Here is a 23,951-nt window from a genome sequence, read left to right on the forward strand (position 1 = left end):
TGAGTCAACTCTTCGCATGAGGTGGCCAGAGTGTTGGAGTTTCAGCTTTAGTATCAGTTCTTCCAATGAACACCCTGGACTGATCTCCTTTAGGATGGACTGGTTGGATCTCCTTGCAGTCCAAGGGACTCTCAAGAGTCTTTTCCAACACCACAGTTCAAAAGCATCAATTCTTCGGCGATCAGCTTTCTTCACAGACTAACTCTCACATCCATACATGACCACTGGACATTGACTAGATGGACATTGGTTGGCAAAATAATGTCTCTGCTTTTGAATATGCTATCTAGGTTGGTCATAACTTTCCTTCCAAGGAGTAAGTGTCTTTTAATTTCCTGGCTGCAATCAGCATCTGCAGTGATTTTGGAGCCCCCAAAAATAAAGTCTGACACTCTTTCCCCATCTATTTCCCATGAAGTGATGGGACCAGATGCCATGATCTTAGTTTTCTGAATGTTGAGCTTTAAGCCAACTTTTTCACTCTCCTCTTTCACTTTCATCAAGAGGCTTTTGAGTTCCTCTTCACTTTCTGCCATAAGGGTGGTGTCATCTGCATGTCTGAGGTTACTGGTATTTCTCTTGGCAATCTTGATTCCAGCTTGTGCTTCTTCCAGCCCAGTGTTTCTCATGATGTACTCTGCATATAAGTTAAATAAGCAGGGTGAAAATATACAGCCTTGATGTACCCCTTATCCTATTTGGAACAGTCTGTTGTTCCATGTCCAGTTCTAACTGTTGCTTTCTGACCTGCATACAGTTTCTCAAGAGGCAGCTCAGGTGGTCTGGTAGTCCCATCTCTTTCAGAATTTTCCACAGTTTATTGTGATCCACACAGTCAAAGGCTTTGGCATAGTCAATGAAGCAGAAAAAGATGTTTTTCTGGAATTCTCTTGCTTTCTCCGTGATCCAGCGGATGTTGGCAATTTGATCTCTGGTTCCTCTGCCTTTTCTACAACCAGCTTGAATATCTGGAAGTTCATGGTTCACATATTGCTGAAGCCTGGCTTGGAGAATTTTGAACATGACTTTACTAGCGTGTGAGATGAGTGCAACTGTGCGGTAGTTTTTTGCATTCTTTGGCATTCCCTTTCTTTGGGATTGGAATGAAAACTGACTTTTTCCAGTCCTGGGACCACTGCTGAGTTTTTCAAATTTGCTGGCATATTGAGTGTGGCACTTTCACAGCATCATCTTTCAGGATTTGAAATAGCTCAACTGGAATTCCATCACCTCCACTAGCTTTGTTCATAGTGATGCTTTCTAAGGCCCACTTGACTTCACATTCCAAGATGTCTGGCTCTAGGTGAGTGATGACACCATCGTGATTATCTTGGTCGTGAAGATCTTTTTTGTACAATTCTTCTGTGTATTCTTGCCACCTCTTCTTAATATTTTCTGCTTCTGTTAGGTCCATACCATTTCTGTCCTTTATCGAGCCCATCTTTGCATGAAATGTTCCCTTGGTATCTCTAATTTTCTTGAAGAGATCGCTAGTCTTTCCTATTCTGTTGTTTTCCTCTATTACTTTGCATTGATCACTGAGGAAGGCTTTCTTATCTCTCCTTGCTATTCTTTGGAACCCTGCATTCAGATGCTTATATATTTCCCTTCTCGCCTTTGCTTTTCGCTTCTCTTCTTTTCACAGCTATTTGTAAGTCCTCCCCAGACAGCCATTTTGCTTTTTTGCATTCCTTCCATGGGGATGGTCTTGATCCCTGTCTCTTGTGCAGTGTCATGAACTTCCATCTATAGTTCATCAGGCACTCTGTCTATCAGATCTAGTCCCTTAAATCTATTTCTCACTGCCACTGTATAGTCATAAGGGATTTGATTTAGGTCATATCTGAATGGTCTAATGGTTTTCCCTACTTTCTTCAATTTCAGTCTGAATTTGGCAATAAGGAGTTCATGATCTGAGCCACAGTCAGCTCCCGGTCTTGTTTTTGCTGACTGTGTAGAGCTTCTCCATCTTTGGCTGCAAAGAATATAATCAATCTGATTTCGGTGTTGACCATCTGGTGATGTCCATGTGTAGAGTCTTCTGTTGTGTTGTTGGAAGAGGGTGTTTGCTATGACCAGTGCGTTCTCTTGACAAAACTCTATTAGCCTTTGCCCTGCTTCATTCCGTGCTCCAAGGCTAAATTTGCCTGTTTCCCCAGGTTTTTCTTGACTTACTACTTTTGCATTCCAGTCCCCTATAATGAAAAGGACATCTTTTGGGTGTTAGTTCTAAAAGGTCTTGAAGGTCTTCATAGAACCTTTCAACTTCAGCTTCTTCAGCGTTACTGGTTGGGGCATAGGCTTGGATTACTGTGATATTGAATGGTTTGCCTTGGAAACGAACAGAGATCATTCTGTCGTTTTTGAGATTGCATCCAAGTACTGCATTTCGGACTCTTTTGTTGACCATGATGGCTACTTCATTTCTTCTAAGGGATTCCTGCCCACAGTAGTAGATATAATGGTCATCTGAGTTAAATTCACTCATTCAAGTCCATTTTAATTCACTGATTTTGCCCCAGTTTTCTCAGTATAAAAAAATAATAAAATACATTGCTGAAATCCCTAAATAGAATTTAATAGTCAGTGGCATTAATTTGGATTTTGCATTAGGTGTATTCCTGAGGTGAATTTCTGAGACTTGATAATTAGAGGAAAGAATTCTTATTATACGGAGGTTACAGTATGTATTTGTTCATAGGGTAACTGGCTCTCAAATGCTGATGTTCCAGATGTTCTCTTCCATACGCACCAAAGAGATCAGTGATACTGTCTCCCACCTACCGACAGTTAAAATCTAGACCAGATCTTCCTGACACATCAGATGTAGCACTCCCTTTTTATTACAGATATTTATGCAAGATTCCTTCTACTAAAATGGATTTCATGAATCTTTTAAAATTTAAAGTCAGTAGAAGGTACATAGTAATAGAATATACATTAAATATGTAAATGCCTTTGTCTGATAACACAGAGGGGAATGGAGTATTTCTATTTTTGCATACATAGTAAGAGCACTTGAAATGTGATAGCTGGAAGACTGAAATACCATAAACAACATTTCTGTTGGTAGTATGACTACCACGAGTTGTTCACATTTAGCAAACTAGGTTAAGGAAATATTAAATGGGCGGAAATTGGGAACACAGTGTAATAGCTAAGAGTGTGCATTTTGAAGTAAAAACTGGCTCTACCTCTTACTCACTGAGTATGTTACCTTAATCATGTCCTTCAGTTTTCTCATCTGTTAAATGGATAAAATAATACAGTGTTTTAGAATTGCTGTGAGAATGGATGAATAATGCTATGCAGAGTACACAGTATTATGGGGCACAGTGACTAGTGGCTGCCAGCTGGAGGATAGGTTGGATACTTAACTTGAAAATATCTTTGTTATATCACCTGTATGAAGTGATATTATAGAAGATATTTTAAAGAATATCTTTCTGCATCTCTCTCGGCATTTATATATTGAGAGATTTTCATATAAAATTTAACAGTGAAAGTGGAGTCTGTCATTTATTGTTTTTGCTTTCTCTCGTTTTTGAAAGGTTTTGCATATCCTGTTTATAGACAGTAATGATAAACTAATGGAGTTATCTCTCTCAGGTATTCAGGCTTTTGTGGGTTTGATTGTTTTAGGTGGAGTTTTGATGAGACGGTGACTCATTTCATCTATCAAGGACGACCAAATGACACTAATCGGGAGTATAAATCTGTAAAAGAAAGAGGAGTACACATTGTTTCAGAGCACTGGCTTTTAGAAGTAAGCATACTTTTTTCCCCTCCGCTTTCTGTTAAATGAAAACATAAACAGTATTTCAAGGCACAAATCTATTTCTCTGTACATAAACATGTTTGACAACCTTATTTAATTGCACATTTCCTTTCTTTGGTATCAGAAACTTAAGGTCTTTAATGCTTAAATGCTTCATAAGTCTTTAATGGATATTCTTTCAGATTGTCTGATTCTTTTTGCTTGTTAAAAATGATATGAAAGAAAACTTTGTAATGCTTTGAGGAGAATTCATTTAGCATGCCAATACAGTTTTTTTCTTTCTTCTTCTTCCATTTTCCTTCTGGGTATTCCCTGAAACGTGATTGATACTTTGGCAAAAGCATAGAAATAGAATTAGATTTCATACTTTAGTGGACAGGACATTTAAAAGTGAGGACAAATTGTTACTTGTAAGATGGAATTTTAAAGTCAACTACTTTTCAAAACTTTAATTTCGTGAACTTTTGCCATCTTAGAACATAATGTTTTGACTGTCTTTTTCCTACTTAACATCTTTTAGTCACTAAAATTTTTTTAGTCCTGTTCTAAAGTACACCATTGTATTACAGTGTGCCCAGGAGTATAAACATCTTCCTGAATCTCTTTATCCACATACTTATAATCCCAAAATGAGCTTGGACATCAGTGCAGTGCAAGATGGCCGACTCTGTAATAACCGACTACTCTCAGCTGGTTCTGCAGTGAGGGATGATGAGGTAAATGATCCGGATGATACATTTATCCCCTCTCTAAGCCGAATGTACAGTCATATATTGCTGTGAAGCCTTTATACAGGGCTTGGTTTGAGAAACTGTAATTTTTCTCCTTCAATAGCCAGATCATACGCCTGTAGAAGAAAATGATATAGACAATATGACCACCAGTAATAAAGAACTAACAACATCAAATGGAAATGGAAGGAATGACTCTAAAGGAGGTAAAATATTTTAAATTACAAACAAAATTTATAAATGTGTATCTTTCATACTGAATGCTTCCTTTGTATCAGATGAACAAATAAAGTTATCTTCTGTGTTACTAAATAGAAGTAAAGCATATTTTAATATTTGAGGATTGAATTGAGGTTCTATGCCAATCATTAATTAATAGTTAGGAAAGTTTTGAGTGATACTAAGTGTGAAACCTGTAAAATGTGTGAAACTAGGTATTCTTCAGAGTTAGTGTGACACAGCCCTATTCTCTTAAACATAGGTAGAGATGGTAATTTTTCAAAAATTGGTCCTTTGATTTGAAAAGTTTCATTATATGCACAATATATTTTAACATAAATTCACATGGTTTTAAAGGTACAGAAAGAGGTATAAAGAGTTTCTCTTATCTTTCTGATGTTATTGTATTTATTTGTTTTTGGTTGTGCTGGGTCTTCATTACCATGGGCAGGCTTTCTCTGTTACAGTGCACAGGCTTTATTGTGGTGGCTTACCTTGTTGTGGAGCACAGGTTCTAGGCACATGGGCTCAGTCGCTGTGGAGTAGCTACTTAGTAGCTTGCAGGCCCTAGAGTGCTCGGGCTCCAGTAGTTGAGGCAGGCATGTGAGGCTCTAGAGTTCGGGCTCAGTAGTTACAGCACATGGGCTTAGTTGCTCTGCAGCATGTGGGATCTTCTCAGACTGGGCATCGCACCCATGTTCCCTGCATTGGCAGGGGAACTCCTATCCACTGTACCACCAGGGAAGCCCTCTGATGTTATTTTCTTATGATTTCTTCCAGAGCTGTTTTATGAGTACACAATTATAAACATATGTTTTCTCCTTCCCCCATTAAAAAAAATGTAAATATTAAACTACTATATATATTGTTTTATACTTTGATATTGATATTGTTGTTTAACAGTTCAGCTTGTGGAGTGTCAGATTAGTACATAAGGAGCTCAATCTTTTTCCCTTTTTTGGCAACTGTATGGTATTCATAGTATGAATGGCCCACTTTGTTTAGCCAGTTGCTTGTTAATGGGCATGTTGGTTATTTCTAATTTCTTGCTATTATAAAGAGTGCAGCAGTGAGTAATGTTAATGCTCTAGGTGTCCTCTCTTTAATGGATTTAATGGGTCAGTATTTTCTATTTTCCTTACCCTACCAGAGCATTCTCTATGATTTACCTGTTTAGTTAGTCCCACTCTGTTCATTCCAAAAATGTTTATTTAGTACCTACTTCAATATTTCGTCTATAAAGAAATCAAAGATAAACAGGTTGTGGTGTTTTCGAGGACCATGAGGGAAAATCATAAATGACTGTAATGTATGTCAGGCTGTGGTACAGACATGAGAGGATCAGAAAGCAGCAGGGTATCTGCAGAAGGATGCTGACCAGGGGTCTCAGCACAGCGGCTGCAGAGGGCTTCCTGATCATTTCTTATTCCGTCTTCATAGTAAGGGCTGCCTTTATGTCTTGGCTCTGCAGTATTCATAGTCTTAATACAGTACTGTAGCCTATAGTAAATATTCAGTAGATGTCAAGTCAATAAATTTGTGTTAAACCGAATCTAGACAAAATAGTTAACATGAATAAGGTGTGGTAAAGAGAGACTTATCTTGATTGGTATATTTGTGTTTGTTTCAAGCTCTGACACAGACTTTGGAGATGAGAGAGAACTTTCAGAAGCAGCTTCAGGAGATAATGTCTGCAACTTCAATAGTGAAACCCCAAGGGCAGAGGACTTCCCTCTCAAGAAGTGGTTGTAACAGTACCTCTTCAACTCCTGACAGCACCCGCTCTGCCCGCAGTGGACGAAGTAGAGTCCTAGAGGCACTGAGGTCTGTCCCTGTCACTGATGGCAGAAAAACTTTTCCTTCCTCCCTTCCTTGCTAACTTATCCTTCTTTCATTTCATGCAACTCCAGAATTCTTATTTGGGAATCGGAAGCAGAGGGATGTTCCATACCAAGGAACTGCTTCCAGTGAGGCATGATTAATACATTTTATTACCTCCCCTGAGAAAGACATGATTTAAGATCCAGTTTGCCTTGTTTGAAATGGATTGAATGGTAGTCCTCTCTCTTCTGTGTATTAGACTTAAATAATATTGGTATTAGTAAGTGCGTGTGTATGTGTATATACATTTGTAAATTTAGGCATTTTTCTTACTGGGTTACATGTATTTTGTATTCTCTTTATAACTCTTATCTTCTAGGGAAGGTGATTACAGATCTTAGTGTGGTGTGATTTAAGTTCAGTACAATAACTTCATTTTTTCCTTAGTAGAAAAATCTCTGTATGATGGATGTTAATGGACTTATATCTTGAATTCATTAATTGAACTATGCATTTATCTATATTAACTGTATGTTTCATGAAGCTGTTTCTTTAGCTGAGTACTGAGCAAAAATGGTTTTCTATTTAATACACCTCAGGTCATATTTTACATTTTACAGAGCCTAAATCTTGTGCCAAATTCAGTAAGTAAATATATTCTGAGAGTAAAAGGCCATCTTCCTTGTATTAGAGGCAAATGAACACTTTGGGAGTACCATCAGCTTTGGCAAATTATTTTTATTAATAATTCTTTATGTATATACATTGAAATATTCAGTGTATACATTGAAGGCAGGTATTGGAATTCTTTTTACTTTTCAGTGAAATTGATACACCATAAAACATGCTTCACTCTAGTTCACTATAAAGCTGGCTTACGTTAGACTCTGAGAGGTTTGGTTGTCAGTAACCAAGAAAATCTTCTTTAAAAGCAGCCTATAGATACTAAGTACACTTCCTATGTAATTATAGTTATTGTTTATGTATAGTTCTTGCTTCCAGTGATTAAAAATAGAACCTGTGAACGGTCAGCAAAGTAACCAGGTTCCTAAACATTATGTTTCCCCTAAGCCTATATAATTGAGAGAAGTCCCTTTTCTAAATGCTGTAATCATTTTAGAATTTTTTTAAATTTCCTATGGTAAACTTACTCTCTGAAGTTTTAAATATAATGACATTCAATGTGCTTTATTTTCTAGGTAAAACAGATAAGTTTCTTGGAAAAAAATTTTTTTAAATAAAAATTTCCCAAAGTTCAATTATTGAATAAGTATTTGCAAGTGCTTACTGGGTGCTAGATGGTGGACATTTAATGGTGAACCACCAATTTGCAGTCTAATTTAACAGAAGTTATGAGGGTGGATTTTGTTATGGCTGTCTGTTATTAAATTGGGACTTTTATTCCTTAGGCAGTCTCGTCAAACAGTACCTGATGTCAACACAGAGCCCTCCCAAAATGAACAGATCATTTGGGATGATCCTACAGCCAGGGAGGAGAGAGCAAGACTTGCCAGCAATTTGCAGTGGCCTAGTTGTCCCACACAATACTCCGAGCTTCAGGTTGATGTTAAAAGACTGGAGGATTCTCCTTTCCAGGAGCCTTTACATGATTCAGAAATTGCTGAACAGGGTAATGAGAAAGAAATCTATTTAACTGTTTGTGTTAAGTACATTGACTTCTTGAAAATAAATAGATAAGCACCTTGTGGTTCTCTGAAGTGTACATGCCAACAAAAACTTAATAGATATATTTGGGCTTAAACTTGAAAAAGTCAGAAAAATAATTATAAATTGAGGTGATTTATCATATTCTGGCTGGGAGAATTCCATGGACAGAGGAGCTTGGCAGGCTGTAGTCATGGGGTCACAAAGAGTCAGGCACAACTGAAGCGACTTAGCCACTTATGCGTCATAAGTTGAAATATGTATTTTGATTAAATTTGGAAGTTTAGGACTTAGGCATTTTTTCCCCCGGACATTTTTCCAGTTCTTTTTGCGTTTGTGTAGTTAATGCTTGGTATTTCTCTTGTTCATTTAAGTCTTAATTCCACCTAGCACATACCTATATTTCTTTAGAGCTGTATGAGTTTCTTTCTGAATTCCCTATATTTTTCTTCCTTGGACTTTACCTTGAAAACAAAATGCTTCCTGTTTCTCATCATTGGTCATCTTTCCCCCTCTTTCTTTTTCATATCACATGAGTATTTCTCTCTATACTAGATGTATAGGTTTATCTCTGCTTCTAATTTTCTCATAGAATTGCTCTCATTTTTAAAATTTGATTTACATTTTACTGATGAAGGTGTGGTATTTAAAGAAAGAGAGAAGCACACAGATAACACCATTTGCCATTTTAATTGCATTCATTTATAAGCTCTAGAAATAGGCCACTTCTTTTGCATGTACACTTTATATTCTAGAATTTGTGTTTAATTTCATCTTGGCTAAGACAGATGAGAATATTTCCCAGACTTTGTTCTTAGTCGTATTTGGATAACATCACGCTGTAGCATTTTATTGCCCTCAGCTGTCTGTGATCCCGGGAAAGTATGTGTGACTGGAGCCCCAAAATACCCGATCTCTGAAGAACTGGAAACTCCAATGAAAGACAGCCACCTGATCCCTACGCCTCAAGCCCCCAGTATTGCCTTCCCCCTGGCCAACCCACCTGTGGCTCCACACCCTAGAGAAAAGGTTTGTTTATCCTTAGTATGGTGATAAGACTTTTGGATATTTCTGTTACGCTACGTTCAGAATTTTTTGATGTCAATATCAAGGGTTTGTCGTACGTTTAAAACTATATTTCTTTGTACTCTATTATAATCATTTCTCAGAGAAGGCAATGGCATGCCACTCCAGTACTCTTGCCTGGAAAATTCCATAGGCGGCAGAGCCTGGTAGGCTGCAGTCCATGGGGTTGCTAAGAGTTGGATACAGCTAAGCGACTTCACTTTTACTTTTCACTTTCATGTGTTGGAGAAGGAAATGGCAGCCCACTCCAGTGTTCTTGCCTGGAGAGTCCCACGGACTGGGGAGCCTGGTTGACTTCCGTCTGTGGGGTTGCACAGAGTCGGACACGACTGAAGCGGCTTAGCAGCATAATCATTTCTGCATTTGATAACTCAGAAAACTAAGGAAAATGTTACTGTAAAAGAACTATAGACTTGATAACTGTTTTGATGTTAATTTTTTTCTAAAATAAACTCTTCCATTCCAGATTATAACAATAGAGGAGACTCATGAAGACTTAAAAAAACAGTACATATTTCAGTTGTCATCTCTGAATCCTCAAGAACGTATTGATTATTGTCATCTGATTGAAAAACTAGGTACAAGTATTTTGCTTATGTCGAAAATGTAATCTTATTTGGAAGTCAAATGTAGCTAATTATTGATACCATTTTTAAGCTGTAGAAATTGAGATTAAAAAGATGGGTAACTTGTCTCAGGCCATACAGCTTGTCAGCAATAGAACTTAAGTCATAGGATTTAAAGATTTAAAATAAATCCCATCATTAAGGTGTAAGAATCTTGTCCTACTTTGAGTGTTCATTGTTGAAACTCTGGACAAAATCAAAGGAATTATATAGTTAAAACTACATTTTCATGAAGTTGAAGGTACATTGATATCCAGACAGGAGCTTCTCCTACTGCGACGTTCTTATTCCACTAGTTGTCAGGCTCTCCATCTGACACCATTCTGGAAGCACCATACTAGAAAGGTAAACTTCTAGCAACTACATTTTAAAAAGTAAAAAGAAACAGGTGAAATTAATTTTAGATATGTATTTTATTTATATATGTACTTTATTAATATATTCAGAATATATTTGACATGTAATTAGTATAAAGTATCAGTGAGATAATTTACCTGTTTTCCTCACTAAGTTTGAAATCTGGGATATATTTTACATGTACAGCACATCTCAACATCTCAGTAGGGACTAGCTGTGCTTCAGGTGTTCAATAGCCACATGTGGCTAGTGTCTACTGTATTGGACAAAGCAGCCTTATAGAACTTAATATGACAACTTGACCTAGAGAAACATTAAGAAATAATTATTGTTTTTAGTAGTGACCCTGAATCATCAAGAAAAGATTAAAGGTCTTTTAGTGCTCTCCTTGTAAGTTTGTGGAGAACTATGACACTTTTTTTTTTTAAAGATTTCTTTCAGATACAGTTGTACACTTAAGAAGCTGTGTGTTTTGGAAACTTTACTCATGTGGAACATTTGTTTCCCAGTCATACAATGAATTAGATGAAGATAAGTCAGAATTGCTAACCATTACCTAGAGCTCACCAAATGGAGCACTTTCAAGTCTGTCTTCTGTAGGGTGTTTCGTCTCTGTAACCTATGGACAAGAATAGTAGCAGCTAGCAGAGACTTGTCTAGAAGAGAGCAGAGGCAGATGAGTGTAGACTGCTGAACTGGGAGTCTGTGACTAGAGGGTTTTTGATACTAGACTGCAGAGAGTCCCACCATTGTATACATGAAACAACTGTGGCCAACTGATGTACATAAATAAGTTCGCCTGTTGTCCGGGTTATAATAAATCCATTACGCAGAATTAGTAATGGAATTTTTACCTTATTGTTCCTTAGTCACTGTGATTCTGGGTTAATTACTCTGTACCTTTGTCCTCAATATGTAAATTGTACATAATAGAATATTCATAGAATAGTGATGATTAAATGAGTTAATACTTTAAACACCCTGACTTGTAAGTGCTCAAAAGTATTGCTGCTCTTAATTATTAAAGTCATCTGTAAAGCATGAGTAGAGTTCCATTGTTTTGTTAAAAATCTCAGAAAGTCCTTGGTACCACACTGCCTAACCTCTAAAGTATAAATAAAAGCATGCTTTACGTATGCTTTTATTTACGTAGGCCTTCTTTCCTCAAAGTCAGACTTCTTACTCACATATCTGAGAAGAGGGGTCAGCTCTCGCCATCTCATTCACCTCTATTTACCTAGCGTGTGTTTTCCTCCTGAGCTTCTGTGTTGGTCTACTGACCTTATTTCCACTAAAAGCAGGACAAAAATTTTTTTTTCTTCTGTTTTTAGTCTGTAGATGCCCATTTTTGACCTCCATCTCCCTGGTGACACATATCCAGTGCTTGAAAATTGCTAAGGTAGTTGAGAGAGATGTGAACCTAAGAGAGACTTAAGAGAACAACCAGCTGCAGTTTGTTGCTCTTGTTTATATTCAGTTTCTTTTTTTTAATCTTAATTGTAACAAACCAATTTCAGAGAAGCAGGAAATTTTGAGTAAACATTTTATAAAAATATGCATGTAAAGTAATTGTCAGGGGTTTTGTTTATTTAATGCAATTCATTTATAAATAACTTCTCTGCATTCCTGGGTTCGATTCCTGGATCGGGAAAATCCCCTGGAGAAGGGAATGGCAATCCACTCCAGTATTCTTGCCTGGAAAATACCATGGACAGAGGATCATGGCAGGCTACGGTCCATGGGGTTGCAGGAGTCGGACACGACTTAGCGACTAAATCACCATCACTGCATAGTTGAGGTACATTTTCCCTCAGAAAAGGTTAAGAATCAATAAAGTATCCATTTTTCTCTAATTAAGGTGGCTCAGTGATTGAGAAGCAGTGCTTTGATCCCAGCTGTACACACATTGTTGTGGGGCATCCACTTCGCAACGAGAAGTATTTAGCCTCAGTGGCAGCGGGAAAGTGGGTACTCCATCGCTCCTACCTTGAAGCTTGCAGGACTGCTGGGCACTTCATGTCGGTGTGTATCAAATTAATGTGAAGTGTCATTTTTCTTTAAAATTAAATGTCTTAATAATTGATTCCAGCACATAAAAAATTAAACTAGTTATTTGAAATATTTTGGTTTGTAACTGACCATCACAATAATATCTATCATGTAGTTTTTTAAGTTTCCAACCAAGATACCTCAGGGATCTTTCTTGTATAGACTAGTAATCAAACTGTTAATACATACCTCCTCTGAGACCATGTCCTTCTGTGAAGTTCATCTTTAGTAGGTAAAACCCAGTAATCTAAATATTACCAGTTGCTAAGATGAAGCTAGATGTACATGACTTTCATATGAAGGCAAATTAATCTACATTTCCTCCATGCTCATAAATTGATGCTTGCTTAGTACTCTCTATTTAGAGGAACAAAATGTGTAGCTTGTAGGTGTTATTAGATTGTGGACTCTTTGAGGATGTATTGTAAGAATTCAAAAGTTTGTTGAACTAATTCTCTAGGAAGAAGACTATGAGTGGGGAAGTAGTTCCATACTTGATGTTTTGACTGGAATCAATGTACAGCAACGAAAACTAGCACTTGCAGCAATGAGATGGAGGAAAAAAATCCAGCAAAGACAAGAATCAGGCATTATTGAGGTATTAATATATATAATTGTGTGGGTAGTATAAATGGCATTTGATGTCATGACTAGTCCAGATTTTAATTTTTTAAAGAGAACCTGTATTACAAAGTAAGAATAATTCTATTTGTCTTTTATTCTTTGATTGATACACTTAATTTGGGCATTCTAAATTGAGCTTAGTGTGATTCCTAATTCTTCTAATTGTGATCAACAGTAATATATATTTAGTGTTGATGGCTCTCTTAAAAATCATTTATATGTGTAAAATGTGACCCATACTTTATTTCTTCCAAAGAATCTTTTCAGCCTCTAGCTTTAGGAGTTCTCAACTTGGGGTCCACAGATTATCGAATCAGATATCAAAGGAGTTTATAGGTCAAATTCAGAAAGGCTATACACCTGCGATGGGGAAAAGTACATCCTTATTTTTACAAACCTCTAATTGACAGTTTGCATTTCCTTCATTATATAAGTCTAGGCAGCAGATCACAACACTGTTAACAGTGCTGTGACGTTCCCCGCAGAAATCGGATTTTTTTAAAATTTATTTTATTTCTTTGGCTTCGTTGAGTCTTACTTGCAGTGTGCAGGATCTTCACTGCATCATGTGGGGTCTTCCTTGTGCACAAAATCTCTAGTAGTGGCTTTCAGGCTCAGTAGCTGCAACGTGGGTTTAGTTGTTTTGCAGCATGTGGGGTCTCCAACAGGGATCACACTTGCATCCTCTGCATTATAGGGCAGATTCTTAACCACTGGACCACCAGGGAAGTCCCAGAAATCAGATATTTTTGCTTGCATTATGTTTGCAGCTTGAAATATTGTTTATGTTCATCACAACTTTAAAACTATAGTACATATAGACTTCCTCGACTTGCAGTGGTTTGACTTTATGATGCTGCAAAAGTGATACACATTCAGTAAAAAGCATATTTCAAATTTTGAATGTTGGTCTTTTTCCAGGCTAGCATTATGCAATGCAGTATTCTCTGATGATGCTGGGCTATAGCAGCAACCACTGCGCCCAGTGAGCCACGTGGTCATGGGGTCAGTAAACAACTGATACCACCATTCTGTCTTTCACTTTCAGCATAGTATTCAGTGAATTACATGAGATGTTCAACTACTTTATTATAAAATCGACTTTGTGTTAGCTGATTTTGCCCAGCTAAAGACTTCTGTAAGTGTTATGAGCATGTTTAATGTAGGCTTAGTAAGCTATGGTTATATAGTATTACCGACTCAAAGGACATGAATTTGAGCAAACTCTCAAATTAGTTAGTGGACTTAGTGGAGAACAGATGAGCCTGGCATGCTGCAGTCCATGTGGTTACAGAGTCAAAGACACAACTTAGCAACTGAACAACAACAGCAGTAAGACTTCCCTGGTGGTCCTGCGGCTAAGACTTTGTGCTCCCAATGCATGTGGCCCAGGTTCAATCCATGATCGGAGAACTAGGTCCCACATGATGCAACTAACTAAAAGTCCCGCATGCTGCAACTAAGACCCGATGCAGCCAAATAAATAAAGTTTTAAAAAACAGTAGTACTCTCTGATGGTTAGTACATTCAGTTCAGTACAGTTCAGTTGCTCAGTCATGTCCGACTCTTTGCCACCCCATGAATCACAGCACACCAGGCTTCCCTGTCCATCACCAACTCCTGGAGTTCACTCAGACTCATGTCTATCGAGTCGGTGATGCCATCCAGCCATCTCATTCTCTGTCGTCCCCTTCTCCCACCTTAAATGCATTTTTTACTAAATGGTGTCTTCAACCCTCTGATGGGTTTAAGGTAGAAGCACATCTATTATTATGTCATAAATTTTAAAATATTTTTATAATTTTCAATAAAATGGTTTCTTTTGTAAAACATATGATATGGAAATTACATTTCAATAAAACTGCTATTTTTTTTTTAATTATTTGGAAAACAGATCATAGATTTTACTAGACTGCCAGATGGGTCCATGCCTCACAAAAAGGTTAAAAATGCAAATTATGTCATCTTTTATGTTATATTCTGAGTTCTGTGCTATCTCCAAGTCCCTGTTAGCCTTGATTCCCTTTATTTTAGAGTAATTCCACTAGCTTCTGTTAACTGTTAATTCTGTACTTAAATTTCCAATTTGTAGTCATTTTCAAGGGAAATAGTAGTGAGGCTTCAGCTAATCTAAGAAGCCATGTTTTAGATTCTACAGTTAGGTTAGTTGTAAGGAAAAAAATACTAGGAAAAAACTAAACAAAAGTCAAGTTGCTTTGTTTTATTGTTACCTAATTATTAAATCATTTTTTTATTCTTTGTTTATTTATTGATGGCCTACTGTATGCCATCAGTAAATGGCATACAGTGACTGTGTCTATCAGAGTGTTCTGACCAAAGATAGTTATCAGTTCATCAGAAGTAAAACTTATAAGATTATTCACTTACATAAAACTAAGACTACAGAGAAAATAATGTTTTTATATAGTCATTTATTTTCCAAATAATTTCTACATTGATTATTTTTTATTTGTAGGGGGCGTTTAGCGGGTGGAAAGTTATTTTACATGTTGATCAGTCCCGAGAATCAGGATTCAAACGCCTACTTCAGTCAGGAGGAGCAAAGGTTTGTATTGAGTCAACTTAACTGGATTTTTTACAATTACTTCTGACCAAGGTTGCTGTGATCAGTTCTTGATTTTCTGTACTTTATGAGATGGTAATCCTTAGGTGTAGATTATAAGTTGAATAACCTTGGAACACTGATAGATTGTGGTGCTTTTTGTTTTTTCCTTAGGTGCTGCCTGGTTATTCTGTATCTTTATTTAAAGAAGCTACACATCTCTTTTCTGACTTTAATAAACAGAAACCAGATGACTCAGGAGTTAATATAGCAGAAGCTGCTGCCCAGAATGTATACTGCTTGAAAACAGAATACATTGCTGATTTTCTTATGCAGGTTTGTAAAATCGTGTCCTTGTCAACCTCGCTACCAGAAACATGCTTATATACACATACAGATATAACTGTACAGCAAGACCCTCGGTTGCTATCCATAGGGTGTTAATCTCCCGTTAGTCTCCTTGATTCAGCCCTTTCAGTTGCCATCTGTTTTTAAAATCATGTAAACATTTTAAATAATGTAAACACGTAAACATTTAGCCTGGAAGGTGAGTATGAAATGGGTATAAAAATCTGGGGACCTCTAAAAGCCTTAAAAGTGCCCTCTAAAATGTTGGAATATAAAGAACGCAGAAATTGATTCTGTGAATCCAAGGAGAGACATTTACCCAAGGGTCCTTTCTAAATTTTCTTGACCTTTTTGCTTTGTTGTTGTTTATTCGCTAAGTTATGTCTGACTCTTTGTGACCCCATGAACTGCAGCACAGCAGGCTTCCCTGTCCTTCACCATCTCCTGGAGTTTGCTCAGACTCATGTCCATTGAGTGAGTGATGACATCCAATCATCTCACCTTCTGTCACCCACTTTTCCTTCTCTTAATCTTTCCCAGCATCGGGGTCTTTTTCTAGTGAGTCACCTCTTCCTGTCAGGTGGCCAAAGTATTTGGAGCTTCAGCTTCAGCGTTAGTCCTTCCAGTGAATATTCAGGGTTGATTTCCTTTAGGATTGACTGGTGTGATCTCCTTGCTATCCATGGAACTTGCAGGAGCCTTCTCCAGCACCACTCTCCTCTTTTACCCTCATCAAGAGGTTCTTTAGTTCCTCTTCTCCCATTAGAGAGTGCTATCTTTTGCATATCTGCGGTTATTGATATTTCTCTTGGCAATCTTGATTGCAGCTTATGATTCATCCAGCTGGGCATTTCACGTGATGCACTCTGCATAAAAGTTAAATAAGCAAAGTGACAGTATACAGCCTTGATGTCCTCCTTTCCCAATTTTGAAATAATCTGTTGTTCCATGTCCAGTTCTAATTGTTGCTTCTTTACCTGCATACCAGTTTCTCAGGAGGCAGGTAAGGTAATCTGATATTTCCATCTCTTTAAGAATTTTCCACAGTTTGTTATGATCTACATAGTCAAAGGCTTTAGCATAGTCAATGAAGATATTTTTCTGGGATTCTCTAGCTTTTTCTATGATCTAATGGATGTTGGCAATTTGATTTCTGGTTCCTCTGCCTTTTCTAAATCCAGCTTGTACATCTGGAAATTCTTGGTTCACATACTGTTGAAGCCTAGCTTGAAGGATTTTTGAGCATCACTTTGCTAGCATGTGAAATGAGCGCAATTGTGTGGTAGTTTGAACATTCTTTGACTTTGCCCTTCTTTGGGATTGGAATGAAAACTGACCTTTTCCAGTTCTGTGGCCACTGCTGAGTTTTCCAAATTTGTTGACATATTGAGTGCAGCAGTTTTAACAGCGTCATCTTTTAGGATTTGAAATTGCTCAGCTGTAATTCCATCACCTCCACTAGCTTTGTCCATAGTGATGCTTCCTAAGGCCCACTTGACTTTGTACTCTAGGATGTCTGGCTCTAGGTAAGTGACCACAACATCATGGTTATCCCAGTCATATTTTTTTGTATAGTTCTTCTGTGTATTCTTGCTATCGCTTAATCTCTTATGCTTTGGTACATTGTAAATACCTGTGTTAGACAGTAAGGGAAATCATGCACTTGCTACATGGAAGGCTCACTGTACTCTTGCTCAGAATTGGCCTTTGTTGGCTGATTGGAATGGGCAAAGAAAAATCTTGACACCAGAGTGCCTAAAATGCCATCAGGAATCAGTGAGATATGACATATCATAAATGTCTTACCACAAAGGATTTCAAATAGAAGGAAGTCACAACTCAACCTGCTTTGTAATTGTTGCTGCTTGCATTTGGAAGTTGGTCAGGGTTTAATAGAAGGAATGCCTGAAACAAATAAAACCTGTTATAAAGCAGTGAAGTGTACTGACTAGGAATTAGTAAATCAGTGCTTGTTCTCCTTGAACATCTAAATATATATGTATATATTTTTAAACAGGTATGCATGCTTTATTATTTTTAAATGACAAATTTCTTGAGGAAAAAGAACACCATTTATATAAGAGATCGTGAAGATTTATTCTGAGAGCCATCTCTGATGAATTTGTGGTTCTTTAGAATGCTATGTAAAGAAGGATTCTGAGGTTGTATCATTAGCATAGCCATGTTTTTGTTATCCTTGCTCAACTTAGAATCTTTTTTTCAGTAGTAGCATTTCTTTCATTAGAGAAAGCTTTATGATCCGTTTAATTTCCCTTTTAGTTGCTAGAAACTCAGGGGAATTCTTTTTTTAATATAATTTTTTCCTTTCACTTTATTACTTGATTTTTTCTTTTATTTTGTGGACACTTCAGTTGTGTCCGACTCTGTGTGACCCCACAGACGGAAGCCCACCAGGCTCCCCTGTCCCTGGGATTCTCCAGGTAAGAACACTGGAGTGGGTTGCCATTTCCTTCTCCAATGTGTGAAAGTAAAGTCGCTCAGTCGTGTCTGACTCGTAGCAACCCCATGGACTGCAGCCTACCAGGCTCCTCCGTCCATGGGATTTTCTAGGTAAGAGTACTGGAGTGGCTTGCCATTGCCTTCTCCGTTTGTGGACTGTTACTATACTGTAATTTGGGTTTTTTTTAATTAATTTAGTTTAATTAGAGGCTAATTACTTTATAGTGTTTTGTTTGTTTTTGCCTTACATTGACATGAATCAGCCATGGTTGTACATGTGTTCCCCCATCCTGAACTCCCCCTACCACCTCCCTCCCCATCCCATCCCTCTGGGTTGTGCCAGAGCACCAGCTTTGAGTGCCCTGCTTCATGCATTGAACTTGCACTGGTCATCTGTTTCACATATGGTAGTATACTCTGCTTTTTTGGACAGGTGAAAGTGTTTTGCTCTACTGATTACAATATACTTAATTTTTCATAATCTTTCTAGAGTTACTATTGTACCACTTTGCATAAAATTTAGAAATCTTGGAACCATATAGATTCAATTGCTTCCCCTGTTCTTCAAACCAGGAGTCAGTAAACTATAGCCCACAGTCCAGTCTGTTGCCTGTTTTATAAATAAAACTCATAAAGTTGAAACCCAACTATGTTCATTCATTGGCATATTCAATTTGGCTGCTTTTGCACTACAACTGCATAGTTGAGTAGTTGCAATAAAGATTTGCGACTACTAAAATGTTTAATGTCTAACCCATCTATCTGTTACAACTCCACAATTTTGTGTTATACTTTAAGTTTTGCCTTAGACAGTCTTATTTATAAGCCTTTTATATTTACCCTAATATATATCATCTTAAGTGTTATTTCTTTCTAAAGAGCTAAGTTTTTGTGTGGTATCATTTTCCTTCAGCCTGAAGAACTTTCTTTAGTTTGTAATACAAATATGATGGGGACCAATTCTAGCTTTCTTTTTTTAAAAATATCTATTTTACCTTTATTCTTGAAGATTTTTGATGGGATATAGAATTGGGGGTTGAGTTTTTTTCTTCTAGTACTTTAAAGACTTCATTCTCTCCTGGCATTTTTTATTTCTAAGAAGTTAATGGTAATTTGAATTGTTATTTATGCAGTGTGTCATTTTTCCTCCCTCCCAAGCTATCTCTTATGCCTGGCAACCACTAATCTGTTTTTTAAGAGGACACTAAAAAAAAAAAAAATTATTTCGCCATGTGAGTTGCAGCTCATGGGATTTTCATTGCATCACACAAGATCTTTTGTTGTAGTGCGTGAACATCCTGATTTGGCACACAATCTCCAGTGTGTGGGCTCAGTAGTTGCAGTGCGTGGGCTTAGTTGCTCTACAGCATGTGGAATCTAGTTCCCCAACCAGGGATCAAACCTGTGTCCCCTGCTTTCGAAGGTAGATTCTTAACTATTGGACCACCAGCAAGTCCCAGTTAGTAATCTTTTGTCCATTTCTATAATTTAATGATTTTTTAAATCTTAAATAAATGAAATTACTAGTAGTGTGTGAACTTTGGCAGTTGGCTTTTTTCACTCAGTAAAATTCTTTTGAGATTCATCCAAATTGTTGTGTTAGTATACACTTTTATTCCGTTTTATTACTGAGTAATACAGATATACTACAGTTAATCTTTAACATGTTGAAGGACATCTGGGTTATTTCTGGCTTGGAGCTGCTGGGAATGTTTGTATAGTTTGTATGTGAATATAAGATTATACTGCACTGGGATAAGTGCCAAAGTGTGTGTTTCCAGAGTGGGCATATTTTACATTCCTACTGTCAATGCCTGAGTGATCCAGTTTCTTTGTATCCTCATCTACATTTAATTATCATTTCAGTTGGCATATAATCTCTGGTGGTTTTAGCTGGTTGCATTTCCTTAATGACTAATCAAAGTGAACATCTCTGTGTGCTTTTTTACCATGTTTATAATCCTCTTTATTGAAATGTCTCCTCCTGTCTTTTTGCCCATTTTGTAATTGGATTGGTTTTACCCTTGAGAGTTGTTTGTAGCAGATACTCATCTTTTGTTGGATATGTGTTTGCAAGTATTTTCTCCCTGTCTCGGTTTATGTATTTACTTTTATCCTCTTTTTTTTTTTTTTTGGCTGTGCCACACAGCTTGCAGGATCTTAGTTCCCCCATCAGGGGCTGAACCCAGGCCCCCAGCAGTGGAAGCACTGAGTCCTAACCACTGAACCAACAGGGATTTTCTACCTTTATCTCTTAACAGGATTTTTTGCAAAACAGAAGTTTAAAAATTTTTACAGTTTTTATACTTTCTATGACCCATTTTCCATAAAACATGTGAAAGTCTCTAAGTTGTGTCCGACTCTTTGTGACCCTGTGGACTGTAGCCCACCAGGCTCCTCTGTCCATGGGATTCTCCAGGTAAGAATACTGCAGTGGGTAGCCATTCCCTTCTCCAGAGGATCTTCCTGACCCAGGGATTGAACCCAGTTCTCCTGAGCTGCAGGTAGATTCTTCAACATCTGAGCCACCAGGAAAACCTGGTTGTGAGGTTTAGGACAAAATCGTCAGGGGGTCGTCTGGGGGGTTTTCTGCCTCAGAATATCCAGTTGCTCTGGAACCATTTGTTAAAGAGCAAATGGTTAATCCTCCGTTTAGTTGCATTTGTACCTTTGTCGAAATTCAGATGAGGGTTTTGTGTCAGTCTCTTTCTGGACTGTCTGTTCTATTCCATCAATCTATGTGTTTTTTTTTTGCAAGACTCAATTAGTCCTAATACTCGGTAATGATTCCTTTCTATTTATTCCTCTTTTTCAAAATTGCTGTTCCTATTCTAGCGCTTGTACTTTTTTTGCTTGTATCTTTATATGTAAATTTTTAAATACACCTTGCTCTGATTTTAATAGGAATTACATTAAACCTGCAGATCAGTTTAAGTGTTTGACATCTCTAGTATATTAAGTCTTTCAGTCTTTAAAGACAGTAGGCAGTTTGCTTGGCTGACATTACACAGTAAGTTGTAACTCAGATCTCAGTTGGGTTCTTGGGCCCTTACCTTGAGTCTCTGACGTACAAGATTTAGGGGTCAAGTAAGAATTTGGTCAATATTTATAATACAGAGTTGGAGCGTCCCTCAGATTTTCTGGAATTTCCCACCTCATTTTCTAGTGCTATGGTGCCATTCTGTCCTGTGACTCTTCAAAATTTTCTGTTTTAGCCAGTCAACATGACACAGACCGAGGCATCTCCCCTGACTAAAAGCTGTAAAAAATGAAAGAGGATTCACCTTATTCGTTCCTTTCTTTCCAGAGGTCAACCCCGCTTTGGTATTTTCCTGATTGTTTCTTCTAGTGTCTTAGAGTAGTTGCTTTTAGTATACTCTGGTCGGAAGTTATGCTTGTTTAACTTTGGAGGAGTTGGATTGAAAGGCATTTACCTAGTGTGGTGGTGATTCCTTGTGTTCTCCAGTCTACCATGTTGCCAGAAATAAATTGCACTTATAATAGCTGTTTTCTTTTATGTTGGAATATGGTTGTGTGGAAGAAAAATGCAAAGGATTTTGGAGTCAAGTGGAGAGGTACATGAATTTTGGCTTTGCCACCTGCTAGTTATATAACACTGTGTCATTTAACCTTTTTATCTGTAAAATGGAGAATAAAAAACCTATCTCACATGTTTATTGAAAAAATTTTTAAAGGTTTTCAGAAACTTGCAGTAAATATAACATCTCACTTAAATGATAGCTGTTAATTGTATTTTATGTTTTCTCTATTCTGTTTTTAATCTATATTTAATCCATTAAGATCTGAGCTAGCCCCCTTCTGCCTGAGCTGTAAACTAATTTTTCCGATAAAAGGTGAAAATTTGTTACGTGGGATCTGTTCATTAAGGGTGACAAGTGCTAAGTAGCTATCTTGGAAGACTGATGTTTAAGTTTTTTGATTATAAAGCAGAGTAAAGGAATCTATTACCTTATTAACAGTTTGAAATCTGGAAAAAAAAAATTAACAATGTTGGGTTCGCTCCCTCTCTTTATAGGAATCCCCTCCTCAAGTAGAAAATTACTGTCTACCAGAAGCTGCTTCATTTCTTCAGAATAAAAAGGAACCTGGGCCTGGATTCTCCCAAAAGAGGAAAGCTCCTACAGAAAAAAATAAAATCAAACGACCCAGAGTACAGTAATTATATTTACTCAGTTACCAAACATTAAATGTTTTTTAATAACTTGAATATGATTGTGATGGATTTGTAATTTAAAGACAAGAACCTGGAGAATTCAGCTTCAGTGTAATAATGCAGCTTGAAGTTAGTTTTCAACACCTGAAATTTTAATCACTGAAATATTAACTGATCCTAATAGAAAGTTACCTGAAATAACAAAACGCAGGTCCTCAGCTAGCTTGTCGTTAAAACCATATTGATGTGTGTAAGGTGGGTTTTTATTTATTTGCTTGTAAGTGTCCAAGTCTGTAGTTTAGTGGAAGTTTTAGCAAGGTGTTAGATTTTGCCTTAAAATGTCTGCTTTAATTTGTAACAAGAAAGTTATCAATTGGGATTCATTCATATTTTCCCTGATTTTTAGCTTCTCATTATTTTACCTCTTCTTAACAGGAGCCTGAGCACAAGGTTTAATGAGGAACTGAGGCTTTAAACTTAAGTGCGTGTGTATATATGTATATGCATGTTTGTACAAATCTCCATGATGTTTGCCAAGTTTGGGGGGCCAAAACTTGGAAAATAAAGACAATAAAGAATAAAAGTAGTGACTCAAAGCAGTTGTTCAAATAGATAATTTAAAAAACAAAACATTCTGGTAACCATTCTCTTGTTGAAGCAAATAAAAGATTTGTAAAACAGCTTAAAAATAAATCTAGTTATGTTTCTGATGTTGTTTACGTAGAATATTAGGGCTTCCCTGGAGGCTCAGTTGGTAAAGAATCTGCCTGCAATGCAGGAGACCTGGGTTAGATTCCTGGATTGGGAAGATTCAATGGAGAAGGGAACGGCTACCCACTCCAGTATTCTGGCCTGGAGAATTCCACGGACTGTGTAATCAATGAGGTCGCAAAAGAGTTGGACATAACTGAGTGACTTTCACATACACATGTAGAATATTGCTTTGGTGGGTTAAAAAAAGGAAGAACTACAGAATTGCATTAGCCTCTATTAATCTAAAGCTAAACACCAGATACTACATGCATGGCCATAGTTATCTAAATGTAAGGCTACCTCACTTTGTTAAAGGGACTGTAATTTTTATGTAAATTGTTCAATTCCTAGTAATAATCTTTGAAAGGCAAACTCAAATGGTGATGAATTAAAATCCTTAACCTGAACACCAAACCCCTGAAGTTTTCATCAGATTTTTCTCTAAATGAAGTAGGGGTTATCACTGCCCTTCAGTCTTTTTAGCTTTGAGCTAATTCACACCTTCCGTTCCGTCGCTCAGTCGTGTCCAACTCTTTGCGACCCCGTGGACTGTAGCCTACCAGGCTTAGGACAACACAAATTCTTATACTAGCAAACAGGTAGCATTGTCATATAAATTGTACTCCTGACCTCCTCCAAACAGAAAACCCATAGACCTGGATTTATTAAAACCATTTTGTGTTAACTGGTCCTTTCA

The 23,951-nt window shown here is 37.2% G+C and overlaps 1 protein-coding gene across 4 annotated transcripts in view; it reads left to right on the forward strand.

Annotated features, from left to right (window-relative positions):
• TOPBP1 (DNA topoisomerase II binding protein 1) overlaps positions 1 to 23,197 on the forward strand; it is a 59,098-nt gene extending 35,901 nt beyond the window's left edge. For 3 of the 4 annotated variants that reach the window (XM_055413503.2, XM_088840541.1, XM_055413511.2), the window contains 12 exons: positions 3,643 to 3,766; positions 4,348 to 4,494; positions 4,613 to 4,715; positions 6,360 to 6,552; positions 7,959 to 8,179; positions 9,077 to 9,243; positions 9,767 to 9,878; positions 12,142 to 12,305; positions 12,793 to 12,930; positions 15,433 to 15,522; positions 15,694 to 15,855; positions 22,364 to 23,197. In XM_055413503.2, coding sequence (XP_055269478.2) covers positions 3,643 to 3,766; positions 4,348 to 4,494; positions 4,613 to 4,715; positions 6,360 to 6,552; positions 7,959 to 8,179; positions 9,077 to 9,243; positions 9,767 to 9,878; positions 12,142 to 12,305; positions 12,793 to 12,930; positions 15,433 to 15,522; positions 15,694 to 15,855; positions 22,364 to 22,507 — 1,765 coding nt within the window. In that variant the 3' untranslated portion in view covers positions 22,508 to 23,197. The remainder of the gene's footprint in view (positions 1 to 3,642; positions 3,767 to 4,347; positions 4,495 to 4,612; positions 4,716 to 6,359; positions 6,553 to 7,958; positions 8,180 to 9,076; positions 9,244 to 9,766; positions 9,879 to 12,141; positions 12,306 to 12,792; positions 12,931 to 15,432; positions 15,523 to 15,693; positions 15,856 to 22,363) is intronic. The other variant, XM_055413521.2, reaches the window with a different exon arrangement.
• Positions 23,198 to 23,951: the final 754 nt, after the last annotated feature.

The sequence above is a fragment of the Moschus berezovskii genome, chromosome 1 (genome assembly GCF_049115385.1).
Source record: "Moschus berezovskii isolate FMDL1 chromosome 1, NW_MosBer_1.0, whole genome shotgun sequence".
Classification (NCBI taxonomy): domain Eukaryota; kingdom Metazoa; phylum Chordata; class Mammalia; order Artiodactyla; family Moschidae; genus Moschus; species Moschus berezovskii.